General features: G+C 37.1%; 1 protein-coding gene across 1 annotated transcript in view; it reads right to left on the reverse strand.

Moving 5' to 3' along the window:
* The window catches only part of GLP2R (glucagon like peptide 2 receptor), a 66,626-nt gene that overhangs the window by 28,508 nt on the left and 16,294 nt on the right, over positions 1-21,824 (reverse strand). Inside the window, exons 6-10 of the mRNA XM_072638125.1 lie at positions 21,108-21,261; positions 19,045-19,204; positions 18,286-18,346; positions 10,417-10,486; positions 2,018-2,106 (exon numbers count right to left, since the gene is read on the reverse strand). Of these exons, the coding sequence (XP_072494226.1) occupies positions 2,018-2,106; positions 10,417-10,486; positions 18,286-18,346; positions 19,045-19,204; positions 21,108-21,261 (534 nt within the window). The remainder of the gene's footprint in view (positions 1-2,017; positions 2,107-10,416; positions 10,487-18,285; positions 18,347-19,044; positions 19,205-21,107; positions 21,262-21,824) is intronic.

Here is a 21,824-nt window from a genome sequence, read left to right on the forward strand (position 1 = left end):
TCTCCAGCTCCAGATTTTGTTTAGAGTCATTTTCTACAGGTTTGGCTGGGTTTGGGAGGAGAGTGCTAGAAAATCCATGCTATTACTCTGCTATCTTGGCTCCACCCTTCCCAATTCTACTTTTTAAGGATTATTTTTTCTTTAGTGACTTTTTGTGGCTCCTTTTTCATTTGGTCAGTTCTACTTTTCAAGGCATTCTTCTCCTCATTGACTTTTTGAAACTGTTCTACCATTTGGCATAGTGTTTTTTAAGGTGCTATGTTCTTCAGTATTTGTGTTTGTGTGTGTCTCCCTTACCAAGCTGTTGACTTTTTTCATGATTTTCTTGCACTATTCTCACTTCTCTTCCCAATTTTTCCTCTTCCTCTCTTACTTGATTTTCAAAATTCTTTTTGAGCTCTTCCATGAACTGAGACAAATTTGTATTTTTCTCAGATGCTTTGGATGTTGGAGATTTGACTATTATCTTCTTATGGGTGTGAGTTTTGATCCTCCTTGTCACATAGTAACTTTCTTTGGTCAGAATTTTTTTTCTGTCATTTGTTCATTTTTCCACTCTATTTCTTGACCTTTAACTCTCTGTTTAAGTGGGACTTCCAGGGCAGAGGATGCATTGTTCCAAACTTCAGGGTTTTTGTGCAACTGTTTTCAGAAATACTTCTAGGGACCTCTAAGTTTTCAATTCTTCAGTTCAGTTTTTCCAAGGTGGTATGATTCAAGAAGTATGTTTACTATTCTCCTGGCCTATGCTCTGGTCTGTGACCACAAGCACTCTTTTCTGTCCTAGAACTCACTGTGGCTTTAAGCTCTGGTGTGCTAGTGATCCTCGTCACCCTGGGATTGCCACCCAAGACTGTGACACAGATCTCAATATGAGAAAGCAACAGAGTCCTGCCTCAGTGCCAGTAAAGACACCCTGCTTCTGATCAGTTGTACAACCCCGCTTACTATCTGTGGGCTGAGAGTTCTGAAAGCAGACATTGCTGCTGCTCTTGCTGATTCAGTGGCTCCCAAGGTCTGCTCCTGGCTTACGGAGGCCTGGTCTACATTGATGCAGCCTGTGCTCCACTCTCACCCAGGTGCAACAGACTTTTCCTGCTAACCTTCTAAGTTGTCTCTAGCTGGAAAATTATTTCACCCTTTCCTTTTGTGGGGGCTTCTGCTTCAGTAATTGTTTCATGGCATTGTTTAAAGGTGTTCAAAGGGGTTCTGGGAGAGCTCAAGTGAGTCACTGCCTTTTCTCCACTGTCTTGACTTCACCTCTGTTACTTGGCTTTTAGAAGTTTTATTAATTGTTTTTTTGCTTTTATATTTCGGTCATTTCCAGATATACTTGCATCAGTCACACTCCATCCCAACTTAGCAGGTCTTTCCTTGTATCAAAGAGAAGTGTTAAGCAACTGGTATAGCTTCTTCTTCTGACAGTGTGGCAACATTCCACACCTATAATTTTCTATCTCTTCAAGAAAAGGAGGGAGCGGATTCCTTAACTCTTTTCCAGGGTCAATTGGTCTGCACAATTATATAGCATTTGCCTTCATTTTGGTGTTCTTTGAATTTACATTATTGCAGCCATGTATATTGTTTCTCTCTCATTTGATCCTTACAACCCTGTAAAGTAGGTGTTACTATTATCATTCTCATTTACAGTTGAGAAAACTGAGGCAGATAGAAGTTTAGTGATTTGCCCTGGGTCACACAGCTATCTGAGGTTAGATTTGAATTCAGCTCTTCCTGACTCCAAGCCAAGTATTCTATCCACTTTGATAACTCTCATAAGGATAATGCCCTTAAAACTTATCTAATTGGGTTATTGTAAGGATGAAATGAGACAATATATGTAGAGGGTTTTGCAGTTTAAAGTGATATATAAATATTAATTATTATTATTCCTTCCCCAAAGTATCCTGTACTAGATGACACTGGATTCTATGTTGGTTTAAACTCAATATACTATGCCTGTCAATTTAGGAATATAGATGCTTACTTATTCCAGCAGTCCCCTTTGTTCACTTACCTGTATGTATAATCACTGAAGCACATTTGATGAGCTTTTAGTTTAGATATGAGCAACCTGAGAATTTTCAGGAAGATGAAGAAATTGATCTACAAAAGGAACCGATATGATTGAGTAAGTAATGTATACAGATCCCTGGGAGCAATTCTGCTCAATCACTTCCTCTCAGACTTCTAAATCAGGACACTGTGGAGGTCACCTACACATCTCTCCCTTAAAGTATTTCTCTTTCTTCTAGATCTACTCCTTTTCAGGAGTCCTCTCTCTGATGAAGACTCCCTGATCCTCCTGGTTTGAAGAATTCTCTCTTTACCATTTCTTTTGATATTTCCTCTGGGGATCTGTCCATGGTGTTTACTGTAATTTTCCCATGTTTCACAATTACATGTGTAGTATCTTCTCAATTAGTCTGTAATTCTTTTAAGGATGGAGCCTGTATCTTTTCATACTTTTATCCCCAGTGTCTCACACTGTGTCTGGGACATAATAGATTTTTAAGAAATACCTGTCAAATCGAAAACCCAAGGCAGATTTAGACCTCAGCTGATCAGGTGATAAGCATTTAAATACTGTTTTCTTTGGCTTTTTCCTTCCTTCCTTCCTTCCTTCTTTCCTTCCTTCCTTCCTTCCTTTATTCCTCTCCCTCTTCCTTTCCCTCTTCCCCTCTCTCTCCTCCTCTCCTCTTTCCCAGACCTGTGATGTCATCTGTATAATAAGTTCCAGGTAAGGAACATCCTCTATCAATGCAAATTGACAGCTATTTTGCAATTTAAGAGAGTAGCCCAGCTTCATGATGAAAAATGCTATCTATATTCAGAGGAAAAAAATGATGGACTCTGAATGCAGATAGAAGCATACTATTTTTCACTTCTTTTTTTTTTTGGAGGGAGTTGGTCTGTTTCTTCTTTCACAACATGACTAATATACAAATATATTTCACAAGATTGCACTTACATAACCTATATCAAATTGCTTATTACCTCAGGGAGGGGGAAAATGAGTGAGTGAGTGAGAACAATTTTAATTCAAAAGTTTTAAAATACGAATGTTTAAAATGGTCTTTACATATAATTGGGAATATACTATTAAAAAAACTACTTTTTTTTTAAAAGAGAGTTGCCTGGTGAGAAGTTAGCTTGACCTCCCTAGGGTCACATAGCCAGTATATGCCAGAGGTAAGAAATTAAACCAGGTCTTCTTGTCTCTAAAAGCATCTCTCTATCCACTGTACCACACTGCTTCTAACTAAAGCACATAATCCTGTTCTAAATGCTATTGAATTAAAATATTAGAAGAGTCCCTGAGAGGTCATTTCTTTTGCATTTTGTTTCAAGGAAAGACTCCATTTAAAGAAACTGAAAATTTGAGGAAGACAACTATCATTTTCCTGAAACTCTCTACCACTAATATATTCCAGACCCTATCACCAGTAACTTAAACGTTATACTTTAAATGTGAGATTATTATCTACAGCAGATGTTAATGGTGTCTAACTCCATTATACAATCTTAGCAAATGCCATTACTTTGTCCCAGTTATGTCTACTGGAATCACTGTTAATAGGAACTCGTAAGTGGGTGAAGGGTGGAGGGACAGGAATGATCCATAATGTTATTAGTGTAGATCTACAGAATTGCTTATAGAACCCAAGTTAGTAGCCACTGTCTGGGAATCCAAACTACCAGTGTGAATACCAACTGGGGGATCAGCCCAGAGACAGTGCCACACAGAAATATAGATAAGATACTCCAAGCTCATGCTCTAAGACAGATGCTTAAACTGAGATATAACTGCTTTAATATAATAAGCTCATTTCCTCTTAGGCCTTCTCTTAAGAAAGGCAAAACAACTTCCCACTCCTGAGTCTGTTGAAGCTGAGAGACCATTTAGGAGGCATCCAAGAAAGTGGTGTTGAGGCTCTCTCCCCATTTTTTCTGTGCCTCTATTTCTCTTTGTCTCTGTCTCTTTGTTTCTATCTGTCTCCTAGAGGGGCAGTAGATAAATTGTTTGATCATCAGTCAAAAAGACATGAGTTTAAATTTGACCTCAGACATTTATCAACTGTGTAACCTTTAACCTCTATCTTCTCCAGTAAAATGGGAATGACAAGAAAATCAATCTCCCAGGGTTGTTGTGAGGATAAAATGAGATAATATTTTTATATTAAGGTGCTATATAAATGCTAAGTGTTGTTATTTCTCTCTCTGTACACACATTTATACATATGCACACATACACACATATGTATATATGTGTGTATGTGTATGTATACATGTACATGTACATATACATGTACATATACATATACATATACAGGGACAGCTAAAGGGTGCAGTGGATAGAGCACTGAGCCTGGAGTCAGGAAGACTCATCTTCTGAGTTCAAATCTGTCCTCAGACACTTACTTACAAGTCACTTAACCCTGTTTGCCTTACTTCCCTCACCTGTAAAGTGAACTGGTAGAGAAAATGGCAAACTACTCTAGTACCTTTGCCAAGAATACCCCAAATAGGGTCATGAAGAGTTAGACATGAATGAAATGAGTTAACAAGTATGTGTATGTGTGTGTACAACCATTCACATTGTTTTGGATTTCTTATAAGGATAACCTAAGAGGAAATAAGCAGTAGGGATTCATCCTGCACCTGTACTTTTTTCAGAAGGAACAGAAACCCTTAGCCTGGGTCTGGCAGAAACCTTTCTAGATGTGCTCTCTAAGGATCTAAACACTGAGACTGGCCACCACCAAGGTTAAAGATGGGCAGTGCACAAGATCATCCTAGCCTTTCTTTTTTTTCAACTCTCATATGATTGGGTACCCTAACTTTAGCATGTTTGGCCATCATTTAGTACACTTACAAAATCTTTATTTCTACAGGTGGGACATGCCAGGTGCAAGGCTCTGCTCTTTATGGTTTGAGTCTTTCACATGGAGTAGTTTGGGACTGAGAGGTAAAAGAACATTTTTTTGAATAAAGAAACTGTAAAATGGCATAAGGTATTGCCTCTTTCCTAAGTGAATAGTTTTGCGCCTCAAGTAAGTGGGGAAAGAACTGTAGTTTAGTTTCTAAAATTCTGTTTTAAAAAACAACAACAACAACATAATTTTCAGTTGGGACATGAGCAGTTTATAGTGTAAAATGAAGTACAGTGTCAACATAGAGGTTTTGATCACCTTGTAAAGGATGTAGGGCGATATCTCTTTTGTACGTGAAAAGTGTAATAGTTTAAAGGGGAAAGGAAAAAATTATTTATGAAAACAGACAAAATGTAAATATGAAAAAATTGTGAAATTTGTGAAAAGAGTAAAATAGAAAGAAATAGTGAAAAAGAGACAGGGCCTTGTGGTCCTTGAGTTAATTTGCATATAATTGTTGATGAAAAACATCACAAAATGAAAAATTACAAGTGGTTGAAAACTGTAGGATGATTAAATAAGTATTTGTGGATTTGGTCCGTTTTTAACCTTACAAGTGAAAAATGAGTTGCTCAGTACCAGGATGCTTAGATTTAAGCCATTGGAATCTATTTGAAAAAAAACTGTCCAAAAAAACGATAAAGAAAGGAAAGGTAAAATGGTCGAGTGTGTTTGGAGTGGTCAAAATAACGGGCAGAGGATAAGTCAGCAGAATAATAATAAGTCAGCAGAAAATAGAAAATCAGCTTTGTCATAGCTCTGTGATGAGAATTAGAGCAGCCAGTTGAAGGAAGACATCAGCTAAGGAATTCCTGTTTGACCGAAGAGTCTGGAGTTCATTGGAAGAGTGGTTAAGTTATAGCTATTTGCCTTCAGCATGACCTCTAGTGTGAGGTAAAGTCTCTGCCAAATGCCTCTGGTCTAAGAGGGAAAAGTAGAAAAGAGAAAGGCAGATTTCACAACTGCATTGCTGTGTAAAAAAGAAATATTGAGATCTAATTGGACAATAAAGAATCCTTGTGAGTGAAAAGAGTTCTAAGCTCATCTGTCTGGACTAGAGTCAACTTGATGAACTTCATAGTTATATGGCTTAAAGAATTGCTATTCAACTAAGCAATTTTCCAATACCTTTCTGAATTGAAGGAATTGTTCATGCTTTTTCCATTTGAGAAGAAAGGAGATTTGCCTAAATTGAGAGCAGTAAAGAATAGAAGAGGAACAGTACTTTCATTTATTCATGTGTTCATGAATTAACCCATAACATCTAGGCCTGTAGTACAGAGTTATGTTACCCCATGCACATAGCTTTCTTTCATTCATATGCTTCTGTGCTAGATTTTTGTATGTGCCCACTCTCTCCCAGATGCTGACAGCATTGGTGGGAGGATATAACCCAGGTCTGTTTAGATTGTAGCTTATTTTTTATTTCTGTATTTAGCTTATGAATACCTATTATTAGTATTTCTTTTGTCCTATTGCTAAGTAAATTGTTGCATTTAATACATGTGTATTAATACATGTCATGTATTAATGTAATGTCATGTAATAATACAATGTGTCATTTTAAGAGGCTGGTTTGGGGTAAATGGAGAGTTAACGTGGTGAATAGGAATAGACATTTCAAAGGGAAGGGAGCTAGCCAGATAGTGACTAGGCATCAACATATATACTGTGTTGAAAGGTAACAAGCACTGTAATATGGAAGGTCCACACCAAGAATATCCCAATTTGAGCAACTTTGGCAGTGGCCATTTCACGCACAATAACCCAATAGCTCTAGTATTCAGGGTTCTCCAGTCAATTTCCCAGGTTTGGCTTGGTTTTAATTTCCAATTTTCCAATAAGTCTTAGCAAACAAGTGGCTTAGGTGCAGGTGTTGGCAGCTCATATTTTGCTAGCCTTTTCATAAATGAGCTCCTCAAAACCTCACAAGGTGAAAATGAGCCTACTCAAAGTTTTAAATCTTTTATAAAGTGCAGAATGTTTTCCTCACATCTGAAAAGGTGAAAATACAGCCTGAGTGAGATGGGCCCTTATATCTCATCTTTGTAATTTTCCCATGAATGCTACAAATTTGCTGAAGTCTAAAAGGAGGTATTGTTCTATTCTTAGAGTTACATCCAAGTGCTGGTCAATATGGTATAATGGATAGTAAGGTAGTCTCAAAGATAAGTGTTCGAGTCCCAGTTCTGACATGCAAAGAGAGTTTTGCTTTATATAAGTCATTCCATAGATCTTTTCATAAAGCACTTTTTACTTAATGCAAATTTGCCCAAGGACATTGGGAAGGGGGGAAGCAGGAAGGGAGCTTTGTGCCTATGGAGAGAAGGGGTACAGGATTCAAGGATATGTAGGAGACCTAGGCAGAGAAGGAAGACCAGAAAGAGGAATATATGAGGGTCTTGTCAGAACTGGGAGGAAATACAATAGGGGGAAGGATAGAAACCAAGATGAGGCAGGGGAAAGGTCTTGTCTCTGGGTACTGGAAGTGCCAAGCTGCCCCCAATCCAGCAGCTACAATGGTAGTCTCTCCATTCAGAGTTCTTCAGCTTTCACTTGAAGGAAGTTTTTTAGGGTTTTAGGGGGTGGAGGGATGGGGGGAAGCCAAGATGCTGAAGGAAAGGAATGGAGAGCACACAGTACTGTGCTGCAAAGTTAAAATAAAGTGGGTTTTTTTGGAATGTGGATTTCTTTTAGAATTCTTTAGATAAAGTCAAATTTGCTTACTTAAATATAGAATTGTCTGTACTTCTTGTGTGACCCTGAGCAAATCATTTAACCTCTCAGTGTCCCAGGAGACCCTTTAAGACTCTAAAGGAAAGCTCTTTAATTTGACTGGGCTAGTATAGATATAGATCTGCATTGGTAGACAGTTTACTCACCAGAAAGATTTCCCTGTACCAGTATGATCTCTGGTTTGATCCCCTCCCTCAGAAGAAATGTGTATCTATTTCTAGATATACTTTGTTTTTGTGATGTTGGTGCTTGACACCTTTGGGTCTACTTCTTAAGTAACACCTGACATTTATAGAGTACTTCAAGATCTGCAAAACACTTTCTACATACTAATTCATTTGATACTCGCAATGCTGTGTGGCAAGTATTACAGGTATTATTACTCCCATTTTACAAGGCTAAATGGAAGTCACCCAGCTAATGCCAAGAATTGGGAGTCGAATCCTATCTTTAACACTGTGTTCCTCATGACTTCAAGTCCTATGTTTTTCTCTAAGAATGTATGCATAAGCATGAGCATGAGACTTTGGGCATCTGTTGTTTCTTGGACCTGAGATATTTCTCAATAAGTTTATAATCATCCTTCCCAATGCCAACCTTTGCATTGAAATAATTACTTACTAATGAACATGTTCATATAATTTAATTTGGAGAGCTTTATCATATCATTCACAGAATTTCTTTACTTCCTCATTCCCTGCCACAGGTAATGGAACATGAGCTAGAGTTATCTTCATGGTGATGTTTTTGTGTTTCTTTCGCACGACAACCTCAATGCTAGATGACAAATTGTATCATAAAATGATGCTTTAGACTCAATGGCTCCACCAGTTCTTTTTCTTTGTTTTTTGAGACTAGGTCAAGCAATCCCCCAGCCTCAATTCTTTCAATGGCTAGAAACCCAGACACTAATTCCTTTAGTTGCTTCTCCAAAAAGATCTTATGAGACATTGTTCCATTTATTTTCAACTTCCTTACTTCTTATTTTACTTGTTGTGAGAATGACATCATTGGTATTATTTAGTTTCTCCAGAAAGAATTCAACTTGGTCTTTGGACAAGGATATCACATTTAGAGTGCCAATAGTTAAGTTGTTGTTTATAGACTATCTAAAAATTAAATGATTCTTAGAGTCCTATGATCCATTTTATTGGACCCTGGGCTTCTGATTTATGAGAATTCACTCAGACACAGAACCATGATGTCATTTCCTGGCCATTTTCATGCCACGCTGCTACCCCACTTTCCAACACTACCTCCAAATACACATCAACACCACCATTCTATAAAATTTCTATTTCAAAACTATGTTTCCATAAACTAGGTTCCTCAATAGTGTTTCCTTGACTTTTTGGCTTCCATTGAAATATGGTACTGTTACTTTCATAAAAATGAATTTCTCAAAAAAAATTTAGGTGAGACAATTAAAACTTAAATGCTATGCAACCTTTAGCAGAGTTTCTTGACCTTTTTTGTGTCATAGACCCTTTTGAAGTCTGGTGAAACCCATGGACCCCTTCTCACAATGATGCTTTTAAATGCAAAAAAACAAAATGCACAGCTTTATGGAAGAAATCAAAAGTTAGTGAAAATAAAGATATTATTTTTTCCTAATTCATGGAATCCCTAAAGTCTATACGTAGACCTGCTTCAGAGCAAGCAGCAATGAAAAGAAAATTCTCCTACACACAAGTAGGCTCTACCTTTTATATATTGGACTTTCTAATACTCCTACCCCTTTACTAACTTTCTCCTTTGTTCAAAGGATTTGTCAGAAAGTGATTTTGAGCCATACTGGGAGCACAGCATAGTCCAGTGTGGCCCATGCACAGATAGGACCTGACCAGGCCTTGGGGGGACTGAATCTTGGGCACCTGTGGCAGTGTCCAGACTTCACAACCCCAAAACACCAAGGAGATAATAGAAGATCAGTGGAAAAAACCTGTGGGATCTCTGTGAGAGAGTAGAGTGGTCAGACCCCAGCCCTAGGGTTGCAGAGGGGCTGGAGGAGGCTGCCAGAGGAGCCTGTGGCAGAAGCAGCAGGGGTATGGGCAGCAGCAGCAGCAGCAGTGACTGTTTCCAAAACTCTAGGCAGCCCATAGATTGTGGGGGGATCAAGTGGCTGACAGTAGACCTCCCACCCTCACTGGAAGCAGAGAACTACCTTGAAAAAGAGATCAAAAGTCAAGTAAATGGCTAGGAAAATGAGCAAAAACCAGAAGAAAAACTCAGACTAAAGAACCTTACTTTGGTGACAAGAAAGACCAAAGTATATGAACAGCAGAAAACAAAGTCAAAGCTCCTACATCCAAAGCCTCCAAGAAAAACATGAATTGGTCTCAGGCCACCAAAGAGCTCAAAAAGTATTTTGAAAATTAAGTAAGAGAAATAGAGTAAAAATTGGGAAGAGAAATTAGAGTGATGCAAGAAAATCATGAAAAACAAGTCAATTGCTTGCTAAAGTATTTTGTTTTGCTAAAACAAAAAAAAATTACTGAAAAGAAAGTGACTTTGAATTACCTCTCCAGACTTTAAAGGAGTTTAACCCTGTTCCCATAATTTCTTCCTTCTTTGTCATTTTTTCTTGAGGGATAATAGAAATCACATCCTACCTTATTTCATCATGTCCACCAGATTCCAACCAGATTCTCTCCATGCTCAGTCCCTCAAGAGGCACTGAACATTCTTATGATTAAGATTATTAAGAGAATAAAGTTACTGAACAGAGAAGAGAATATGTCCTTACTGTAATTGAAAGTAATATTGGTCCTCTGATGATCCACCAGATTTTCATATTTTTGTTTGTCCCCCAGCACCTATGAAGAAATAGCACACAAAAGGGTAGGCTTAGAAATTACTAAGATATCAAAACAAAAAAATTCCATGTCCCCTAGATATCTCATTGCAGGGTCTACTGTTTCCCACAGTCAACTGTATAAAGCAAAACATAAAATGTTGGGGAAAGACACTGTCTAATTTTGAGGAAGACTCCTGCATTTTCCTAATAGAGGCAAAGATTAGCTATGTGTGGAGGAGATGGGACAGGGATGGTAGTCTAGGAGCTGTCCAGTGTAAAGTACTGACTATGTGGGGGTGAAATTGACTCTAGAATCAAGTAAGGTACCCTCGTAGACTGACCAAAGTGGTAAAAGTGGGAATAAAGATGGGATATGGAGGTCTTTTAAGGTAATGAGGATTGTAATGATGAGAATTATGATGCTGTGTTCAACTCAGTAAAGTGATTTCAATTCAATTCTGTAAGCATTTATTAACTGCCTACTATTCACAGCCACTGTTCTAGGTACTGGGGATAGAAAAATTTTAAAAGTCATAGTTACTGCTCCTAAGGAGCTTACAATAGGAGAAAGAGAGAATGATTCAATGCAACAAGCACCCCCTATACTGAGTGCTAGGGATACAAAGACAAATTTGAAACAGTTCTTCCTCTTAAGCAATTTACTTTTTATTTGGGGGAAAATATACACATGTAAGTAAATACAAAATACTTACAAATTCATTTCTGGAGGGAAGGCACAGGTGAAAATAATGAGAAGCTTGCAAAAATTAGAGCAGGGGGCCCAAAGAATAAAATAGAAAGGAAGAGTAGAATAGAGGCTGACATGGATAGTAACAGGGAGAAGGGAAAGGAACTTCAACCTATAGTTAAGAAGCACAGGGGTTCTGAGGGAAGCCATAGAGTAATTAAGCTTGTGTTGATTCCAGTGGCAAAGATGATACTGAATTTATCTCAGTCACTGAGGAAGAGGTGGAAAAGTAGTAGCAGGAAGGAAGAAATGAATAGGACTAAAGCAGGGCAGTTTACAGAATCATAACAGGTATTATTACAGACGAAAAAACTTTGGCTGAGAAGGGGAGTGACTTGCCCATGGTAGTTCAGATCATGAGTGTTAAAGGTGGGATTAGTATCCAGGTATTCCTAACCCCAAGTCTAGCACTCCATCCACTAAGCTATGATACTTCTCTGGATATCAGATAGAGCTTTTGACTTTGCCTTGACATTTTGGTAAACTGTGTGACTTTAGGCAAGTAGTTTAACCTCTCTGAACATCAGTTTTCTCATCTGCAAAGTATAAAACCCATGTCTATGAACTCAAATCTATGAACCTATGAAGCTTTGAATAAGAGAAGTCATTCTATGTGAAGGAAAATTATGATCTGAGGCAGTAAACAGTATATGTTCATAAGACAGTAAAGAAGAGGCAGAAGATGAAGTCTAAAGTAAATAGTGCAGGGTCAGATTTTAAAGGACCTTTAAAGTCAGACAGAGAATTTTAGATGATATAGTGTAGGCAATGAGGAATCTGCAGCAAGGAATATGGTAGATTAGGAGATAAAGAACCTGGAGATAAGAAGACCATTTCTAAGTTTTTGTAGCAGTGTGGGTGTGCGGTTATGAGGACTGGGACAAGAGCAGTGACCATGGGAATGAAGAAGAAAAAGCAAAACTGAAAGCCATTGTTAAGGAAGTTATGATTTAACATCTCCATCCTGGCAAAGAACTAAGCTAAGCCTATTTTTTCCTAAATAAAAAGAGGAATAAACAAAATAAAAAACCTTGCACTTCTGTTGTTCTTTTTATGGTATGTTCCAACAGTTCCCAAAGTGTAGTCCAGGGACCTCTTGGGGTCCCTGAGATCTTTTTGGAGGATATGCAAGGTCAAGACTATTTTTATAATATTATCAATATTTTAATTTCTAATATGTTACATATCAATAGGAAGGAAGGAAAGAAGGAAAGAAGCATTTATTAAGTGTCTGCATGTGCTGGGCACTGTGCTAAACATTTTACAAATATTATCTCATGTGATCCTCACAAAACCCCCAAGAAACAGGTGCTGTTATCATCCTTATTTTATAGTTGAGAAAACTAAGGCAAACAGAAGTCAATTGATTTGACCAGAATCACATAGCTAGTAAGTATCTGAGACTGAATTTGAACTCAGGTCATTGTGAGTCCAGGTCTAGCATTCTATCTACTCCTTTGGTCCTGAGACCAAAAAGGTCAAGAAACCATTGGTTTATGCCAATTTTTGGAAGGAAATGGGGAAGTTCTACCAAAATAGAAGCTACCACTTGTCTTCCCTCACTCTTCTTGCTGTTATCAGGGTACTTAAATGCCCTCATTTAGATGGTGCAACTAAGTGGGGGTGACTGAATCAGCTGTGGAAGCAACAGCTGTGGCAGCAACAGCTTCTGGAATTGTTAAGTCATAGACTGTAAGGGGATTAGACAACTGGTCAGGAGGAGATAACAGGTGCAGGAGTCTGTTGCATTGCCCATACATATATCTGGGCAGAAGTCCCAGAATGAGGAGAGCACTAACACACCAGAGCTTGTGGCTTGTGGGAATGGAGAACCTGGTCACATGGCAGAAAAGAGTGCTTATAGTCACTCACACATGAGAGCACAAGCGAGGACTGTAGTCAATACACTTCTCCTTAGATCATATCACCTTGGAAGAACTAAAAGCTTACAGACTCCCAGAACTAACTGAACAAAAGACCTAAAGCTTCAGACAGTGCCCCTCACCCCCAAGAGCAGAGCCCAATTTTAACACTGAGTTAAAAATCAAGAAATAGTCTGGAAAAGTGAAAAAAAAATAACAAAAGAGAACCTAAGCATGGAAAGTTATTATGATGACAGAAAAGAACAAAGCACAAACTCAGAAAAAGACAACAGAATAAAAACTGCTGCACCCAAAGCTTCAAAAAAAAAAAGCTGAATTGGTCTCAGGCATAAAATGAATCCCCGAAAGAACTCAAAGAAGATTTGAAAAATCAAACATGAGAGACAGAGTAAAAAAAATGGGAAAAGAAATGAGGCTGATGCAAGAAAATCATAAAAAAAGGAGTCAACAGTGTGGCAAAGGAGGCACAAAAAGTACTGAAGAAAATAACATCTTATAAAGCAGAATAGATCAAAGGACAAAAGAGGTACAAAAAACCACTGAAGAGAACTCTTAAAAGCAGAATTGGCCAAATGGCAAAAGATACACAATTCACTGAAGAAAAGAACTTAAAAAGTGGAATTGGCCATAGAGCAAAGGAGTCACAAAAGTTCAGTGAATAAAAGAATTCCTTAATAATTAGAATTGAGAGTTGAAGGTTATAAAATAAACCCCATATAAATCAACATTTCTACATATTACTAACAAAGCCCCAAAGCAGAAGATAGAAAGAGAAATTCCATTTAAAGTAGCTGTAGACAGTATAAAATATTTAGGAATCTACCTGCCCCAACAAACCCAGGAACTACATGAACACAATTAAAAAACACTTTTCACACAAAATAAGTCAGATCTAAATAACTGGGAAAATATTAGTTGATCATGGGTAGGCCAAGCTAATATAACAAAAGTGACATATATGCCTAAATTAATTTACTTATTCAGTGCCATACCAAACTACCAAAAAATTACTTTGTAGAGCTAGAAAAAATAATAATAAAATTGACCTAGAAGAACAAAAAGTCCAAAATATCAAGGGAAATGATGAAAACAAATGCTAGGGAAGGTGGCCTAGCAGTACCAGATCTTAAATTGTATTACAAAGCAGCAATCATCAAAATTACTTGGTACTGGCTAAGAAATAAAGTAGTGGATCAGTGGAATACATTAGGTATACAAGACACAGTAGTCAATGACTATAGTAATCTACTGTTTGATAAACTCAAAGACTCCTGGGATCAGGACAAAAAACTGGGAAAACTGGAAAATAGTATTGGAAAAACTAGGCATAGTCCAGCATCTTACACCATATACAAAGATAAAGTCAAAATGAGCACACCATAATTAGGAAAACAAGGAATAGTTTATCTGTCAGATATATGAAGAATGGAAGAATTTATGAACAAACAAGAGATAGAGAACATTATGAAATATAAAATGAATAATTTTTAATTAAATTAACTTAAAATTTTTGTACAAGCAAAGTCAATGAAACCAAGATTGGAAGGGAAGTAGAAAACTGGGAAACAATCAGTATCTCTGATAAAAGCCTCATTCCTAAAATATACAGAGGACTGAGTCAAATTTATAAGAATACAAGTCATTCCCCAATTGATAAATGGTCAAAAGACGTGAACATGTAATTTTCAGTTGAAGAAATTAAAGTTATATATAGTCATATGAAAAAATGCTCTAAATCAAGACTGATTAGAGAGATGCAAATCAAAACAACTCTAAGGTACCACATCACACCTATCAGATTGGCTAACATGACAAAAAAGGAAAATGAGAAATGTTGGAGAAAATGTGGGAAAATTGGAGCACTAATGCATTGTTGGCGGAGTTGTGAACTGATCCAACCATTCTAGAGAGCAATTTGGAACTATGCTCAAAGGTATATAAAACTGTGCATACTCTTTGACCCAGCAATACCATTTCTATGTCTGTGTCTTGAAGAAATCATTAAAAAGAGAAAAGGATCCACATATATAAAAATATTTATAGTAGCTCTTTTTATGGTGGCCAAGAATTGGAAGATGAAGGAATGCCCATCAATTGGGAAATAACTGAACAAGTTGTGGTATATGAATAGAATGGAATACTATTGTTTCATAAGAAATGATGAGCAGATGGACTTCAGAAAAACCTGGACTTATGTAAACTGATGGTAAGTGGAATGAGCAGAACCATGAAGATATTATACACAGTAACAGTAACATTGTGCAATGACCAACTTTAATAGATGTAACTCCCAAAGGAGTTATAACAGATATAACTTCCCCAAAGGAAAATACTCAGGAATAGTATAGCCAAATTCTATAGCTCCCAGGTCAAGGGGAATATATTGCAAGGAGTCAGAAAGAAACAATTCAAATATCGTGGAGTCATAGTCAGGATAACATAAGATTTAGCAGCTTTTACGTTAAAGTATCAGAGACCTTGGAATATAGTGTTCCAGAGAGCAAAGGAACTAGGATTACAATCAAGAATCACCTACTCAGAAAAACTGAATGTAATCCTTCAAAGTATATATGGTTCTTCAATGAAATAGAAGACTTTCAAGCATTCCTAATGAAAAGGCCAAAGCTGAATAGAAAATTTGACTTGCAAATATAAGATTCAGAAGAAACGTTTTAAAAAGACAAACAGGAAAGAGAAATCATAAGAAATTTTAAAAGATTAAACTGTTTACCTCCCGACATGGGAAAATGATACTTGTAACTCCTAAGAACTTTCTCATTATTAGGGAAGGTAGAAGGAGTATACAGACAAAAGACTCAAGTGTGAATTGAATATGATGATACCTAAAAAATAAAATTAAGGGGCAAGAAAAAGGAATGACCTGAGAGAAGGGGAAAGGAGTTAGAATGGGATAAATTATCCCATATAAAAGAGGCATGAAAGAGCTTTTATAGTAGAGTGGAAAATGGGGGAGGTGAATGGGAGCACTTGAACCTTACTCTCATCAGAACTGTCACAGAGAGGGAATAACATATACACTCAGATTGGTATAGAAATCTATATTACCCTATAGGAAAGTAGGATTGACAGAGGATAAGAAATGGGGATGAGGGAGCTGATGGCAGAGCGGACAGTAGCAAGAAGCAAAACATTTTTGAGGAGAGACTGGGTGAATGGAAAGAGACAGCAGGTTAAAAAGAGGGAAAATAGGATGAAGGGAAATACAGTTAGTAACCATAACTGTGAAATAAAATTTACAATAATTTTTTTCTGATAAAGACCTCATTTTTCAAATATATAGCGAACTGAATCATATTTATAAAATAAGAGTTATCCCCCAGTTGATAAATGGTCAAAGGATATGAACAGTCTTCAGACAAAGTAATCTAACTTATTTATAGTCAAATGAAAAAATGCTCTAAATCACTACTGATTAGAGGAATGTAAATTAAAACAACTCTGAGATACCACTACACAACTTTTAGATTGGTTAATATGACAGAAAAGGGAAATGACAGATATTAGAGGAGATGTGGGGAAATTGAGACACTAATACACTATTGGTGGAGCTGTGAATTAATTCAACCATTGTGAAGTGCAATTTGGAACCATGCCCAAAAGGTTATAAAACCATGTATACCCTTTGAGCTAGCACTTTGACCCAGGTCTATATCCCAAAGAGATAAAAAACAAACAGGAAAAGGGCCTATATATACAAAAATATTTATAGCAGTTCTTTTTGTATTAGCAAGGAACTGGAAATTGAGGGGATGCTTATCATTTGAGGAATAGCTATACAAATTGTGGTATATGATTGTGATTGAATGCTTTAATTCTTGACAAGCAATGTCAAGCAGGATGCTCTCAGAAAAAGACTAGAAAGATTCCCATGAACTGATGCAAAATGAAATGAGCAGAACCAGGAGAAGTTTGTACACAATAATAGTAATATTATATGATGATCAGCTGTGAATGGCTTAATCTTAGTAATGCAATGATCCAAGACAATTCCAAAAGACTTATGATTAAAACTGCTATCCATACTGATAGAGCGCAGATCTAGGCATATTGGATTTTTTTGCTTTCTTTATTTTTCTTGGGTTGTTTTTGTTTTGTTGGTATGTGTTTTCTTTCACAACATGACTAATATGGAAATGTTTAACATATTTATAGCCTATATCTAATTGCTTGCCTTCTCATTCAGAGAGGAGGAGGGTAGGGAGAGAATTTGCAACTCAAGTTTGTTTGTTGTCACTGTTTTTACTGATTTTTTTCAATTTTAAAAAAAATTTGTTTGTTTTTAGTTTTCAACATTCACTTCTATAAGATTTTGACTTCTAAATTTTCTCTTCCTCCCTCCACTTCCCCTTCCCCAAGATGGTGTGCAATCTGTTATAGGCTATACATATACAATCATATTAAAAATCACAAGAAAGAAAAAAAAAAGAGAAAATAGTTTGCTTCAATCTACATTCAGACTCCATAGTTCTTTCTCTGGATATGGGTAGCATTTTCCAGCATGAGTCTTTTGGACTCATCTTAGATCCCTGTATTGATGAGAAGAACTAATTCTTTCAAAGTTTGTCACTGCACAACGTTGCTGTTACTGTGTATAAAGTTCTCCTGATTTCTGCTCATTTCACTCAGCATCAGTTCATGTAAGTCTTTCCAGGTTTTTCTGAAGTTTACCTTCTCATCGTTTCTTATAGAACAAAAGTATTCCATTGTATTCATATCCCACAACTTTTTCAGCCATTTCCCAATTGATGGGCATCCCTTCAACTTCCAATTCTTGGCCACCACAAAAAGAGCTGCTGTGTATATTTTTGTACACGTAGGTCCTTTTCCCTTTTTTATGATCTCTTTGGGATACAGACCTAGAAGCAGTTTTTCTAGGTCAAAGGGTATGTACTTTAAACAAAGCCCTTTGAGATGAGCTCAAGGTTTTAAAAAATGAATGTTAAAAATTGTTTTAAAGGAAAAATAAAATATTAAGTATATATTTTAAAAATGGTATTAGAGTACAGGTAGGACTGAGGCCTAGGTTTACATACAGCAGACTTGCCTCTCTAGCATAAGTAGATGAGGAGCAAGCAGTGAGGCAATTTTTGACATATAAAGAAGGATGGTAAGTGATTCAATTACCAGCACTCAATTGTGCAATTTACTTATTAGCTACATACATACCCTGTGTTCTCCAGCTTTACTCGAGTAATACACCAAGGAACCACATACAAAACAGGAAATGCTAGGGAGAAAACACAGGTAGTATTTTAGGAGAATTAAGATCAAATCTATTGCCTCCCATTTCAGCCAGCCAGGACCAACAACACTAGCTAAGAACATGAGAAACGCATAGGGCCTGCAAGATCCTTCCCCTCCCCCACCTTTGGACAATTAGAGTTGTCCAGCAATGTCATAGGATGGCTCATGATCTAATAAGCCACTTGTCTCTGGATATCTTTCAGCAAAGGCTGGATAACTTCCTATAGAGGATGATGTGGATAAAAGTGTGAAGTTGGGCTAGATAACCTCTATGGCCACTTTCTTGCCCTAATATTCTTTGACTCTTTGGGAGACCATGAAAAAATTGTTCTTAGTCACACAACAAGTATGTTACAACTTATCATTTAAGCAAAGTAGAGGGAGATTGATGCTCTCTTACCCCTTCAAAATAAGGGGAAAATGCAGGGAGATATTGACTTTGCTTAATAGCCAACATCCTTTTGATCAGGCTAATACTAGAGTCATTTTACAAAAAGTCCTGATGTCTTTTTAGAAGAAAAAGTTAATTTCTGAACCTTTCATTAATGATCACTTAATTAATATTGGGTATTCAGATTTTTTAAACCAATTTCATTCTTGTCTGTGGTATTTTCTCTCCCTGTATCCTAAATAAATAGACACTGCCTCGGTAGCAGAAATCTGAACACATGGTTTACTTACCCCAGCCTACCAAAATATATCTGGGCAAAAGGCGTTTCTGTGACAGTACCAAAGGTCCCAGCAGTGTGTGAAGATAAATGCCTTCAACTAAAAGCCACGAGTAATTGGCTCCAACAAAGTAGTGAAGAAGAACTTGTGCAGCTTGACAAGTGGATGAAGACTGAAAGAGGAAGGGAGAAAGATGCTGATTTTTATCTCAGTGCCAGGGAAAGCTACAGCAACGCAGTCACCTGACATGAAGATAAACAACCAAGGTTTCAACACCACATCTGTTACCTACTAGTGATGTGACCTTGGGCAAGGCACTCAACCTCTCTGGACTGGTGCCCTAGTCAGAAAAAAACAAAAATAAGAAAAATTAGTGTGTGTGTGTGTGTGTGTGTGTGTGTGTGTGTGAGACGAAATTTATCCACCTTGATCCTTTGTCCAAAAGAATCTGTGACGAATGAAAAACCTTGAGAAACAATTTCTAGGTAATTAATAGTCAATTTATTAATTAGATTAACTAATAATCAATAAAGTGATAATCATTAGTCTCTCTCAACAACCAAAGAACCAATATGAATATCATTGAATGCTTAAATACCTTTGGAAAAGCAGATGCTCCTGACAGGTAAAAAATCAACCCTGATTATTCAACAATTAATGAGGGTATAGACACATTGTGGGGTAAAAGTCTTCAGCTCCTTCTGCTGAGAACATGGCTTAATCATGAGACTCAGCTGCCTCCAGCAATCTAGACAAAGGAATACATCTCTATCCAGACCACAATCATTGTTTTCTCCTTCATGAGTCGGGTTACCCTAGACTCCAATGCAGGAGGGCAAAGGCATAGATGGTACTTTGGGGCTGAAATTCACCTAGATTAGATCCAGTTTACACTATAGACCACACTATTTGGGTGGGGTCCTATCCAAGATCTTGAAACATGTACCCAAAGATTAGGCCAATCTCATCTATCAGCTTTGTCTTTCAGAGACTTGACTGAATGACCTACAGGGGCTAGTCCCTGAATGAGGAAACGGAAAGGAAAAAAAAAAATCTTAATCTTAATTTAATAGTTGCTTATTAATATAATAGAAAAATAATAGCTTCTCTCAAATCAGTGCTTTTATGGTCAGGACTTTGTCCCATGAGCAATGGGGGTGGGGGAGAAGAAGGGCTGATTCTTTGGAGCAGAAGAGCATTATTTCATAAATAATCATTGACTTTTATTTTATGAAACTTGACCAACCAAGCACTTTGTAATGTGGCCCTAACCTACATCTTGAACCTTATCTCACATTACCCTAGTCAAATGATAACTTAGAAATGTCATGAACATCCCATGCTCTAAGATCTGGCTGACTCTCCTTCTTCTATCTAGAAAACCTTTTCCCTCCTCCTACATAGTATTATGCCTACCTACATCTGACTCACTATTCAAGATCTTGCTCAAATTCCATACCCTCCATGGGGTCTTCCCAGACAATTACAACCTTCTTTAGTCTAGTAGTCATGTCATAATCAGGGGGAGGGTGGGTAGGGTGAGGAGGAACAAAGCAATTCAACTTGGAGTCAGAAGATCTGCAATTTCGATACTGACTCTGCAGTTTACTGATTGGATAATTCGGGGCAAAGTCACTTAAACTCTAAAAGACTCAATTTCCACATCCATAAAATCATATGATAATACTGAAAGTTCATTCTACTCTATGAATTTCTTTTTTTTTTTTTTTAAGATGGGGGAAGGCAAGGCAATTGGGGTTACGTGACTTGCGCAGGGTAAGTGTCAAGTGTCTGAGGCCAGATTTGAACTCAGAGCCTCCTGAGGCCAGGACATGTGTTCTATTCACTGCATTACCTAGCTGCCCCTAGAACTTTCCATGGCTGTTGCTTCCTCTGAGGAATCATCTATATTATATGTTCAGTACTTCATCATAAATCTTTTTGCATACATGTTAGACAGCAAATTTCTTGATGATGGGGTACTTTGTATCCTTCATAGAGCCTAGTTGAGTGACTTGCATAAAATAGGTAATTAATAAATGTCTGTTTCTGAGGATGGTAATGATGTGAATTACCTCTGACAGGTAGGACATCCATCCATTTTCATCATCTGGTCTTTTTGAGTAGGAATTATGTATTATGACGTCCTTCACCAATATAGCCAGAGCTCGAAGCATGAAAGAACCAAATAAATTCATGTGGATATAGTTACGAGTGCAGTGAACTCTTCTAATGGAGAGAAAAGAAACACAAATGGTCCCCAAGGATACAATAATAACTCAATTACTCCAAGAGATATATTCTCATATGACATTGAATCTCCTAAGCATTCAATCAACAAGGATATATTAAACACTTACCATATGTTGTACATTGTTTTAAGAGCTAGAAATACAAAGAAAGAGTCCCTGAGCTCAAGGAACTTATATTCTATTAGAGAAATGATGTGTAAATGTATAATATATATGCATATATAGTGTATAATAATATACATATATGTATGCATCATACAAATATATAAGTATATGCAAAATATTTTGTTTTAAAAAGGTTTGGCTAAAAACCTTACCTTGAGGAAGGGCTATTTTCCCGTGATTTGCATCTATATGTTTTGGTAAGCCACTGAGGAAGACTGGTAGGACCAATGGTTTGGTGGTAGACAGAACACTCCAAACTCTTACATGGCATAAAAATTTCTATTATTATGAAGAAGAACCTGCTCTAGTGTCCTACGGAAGAACCTAAAGGTTGCAGTTCTGGCCTGAGGTGGTTGTAAAACACCTGTGTGAACC

This window comes from Notamacropus eugenii, chromosome 2 (assembly GCF_028372415.1).
Source record: "Notamacropus eugenii isolate mMacEug1 chromosome 2, mMacEug1.pri_v2, whole genome shotgun sequence".
Classification (NCBI taxonomy): domain Eukaryota; kingdom Metazoa; phylum Chordata; class Mammalia; order Diprotodontia; family Macropodidae; genus Notamacropus; species Notamacropus eugenii.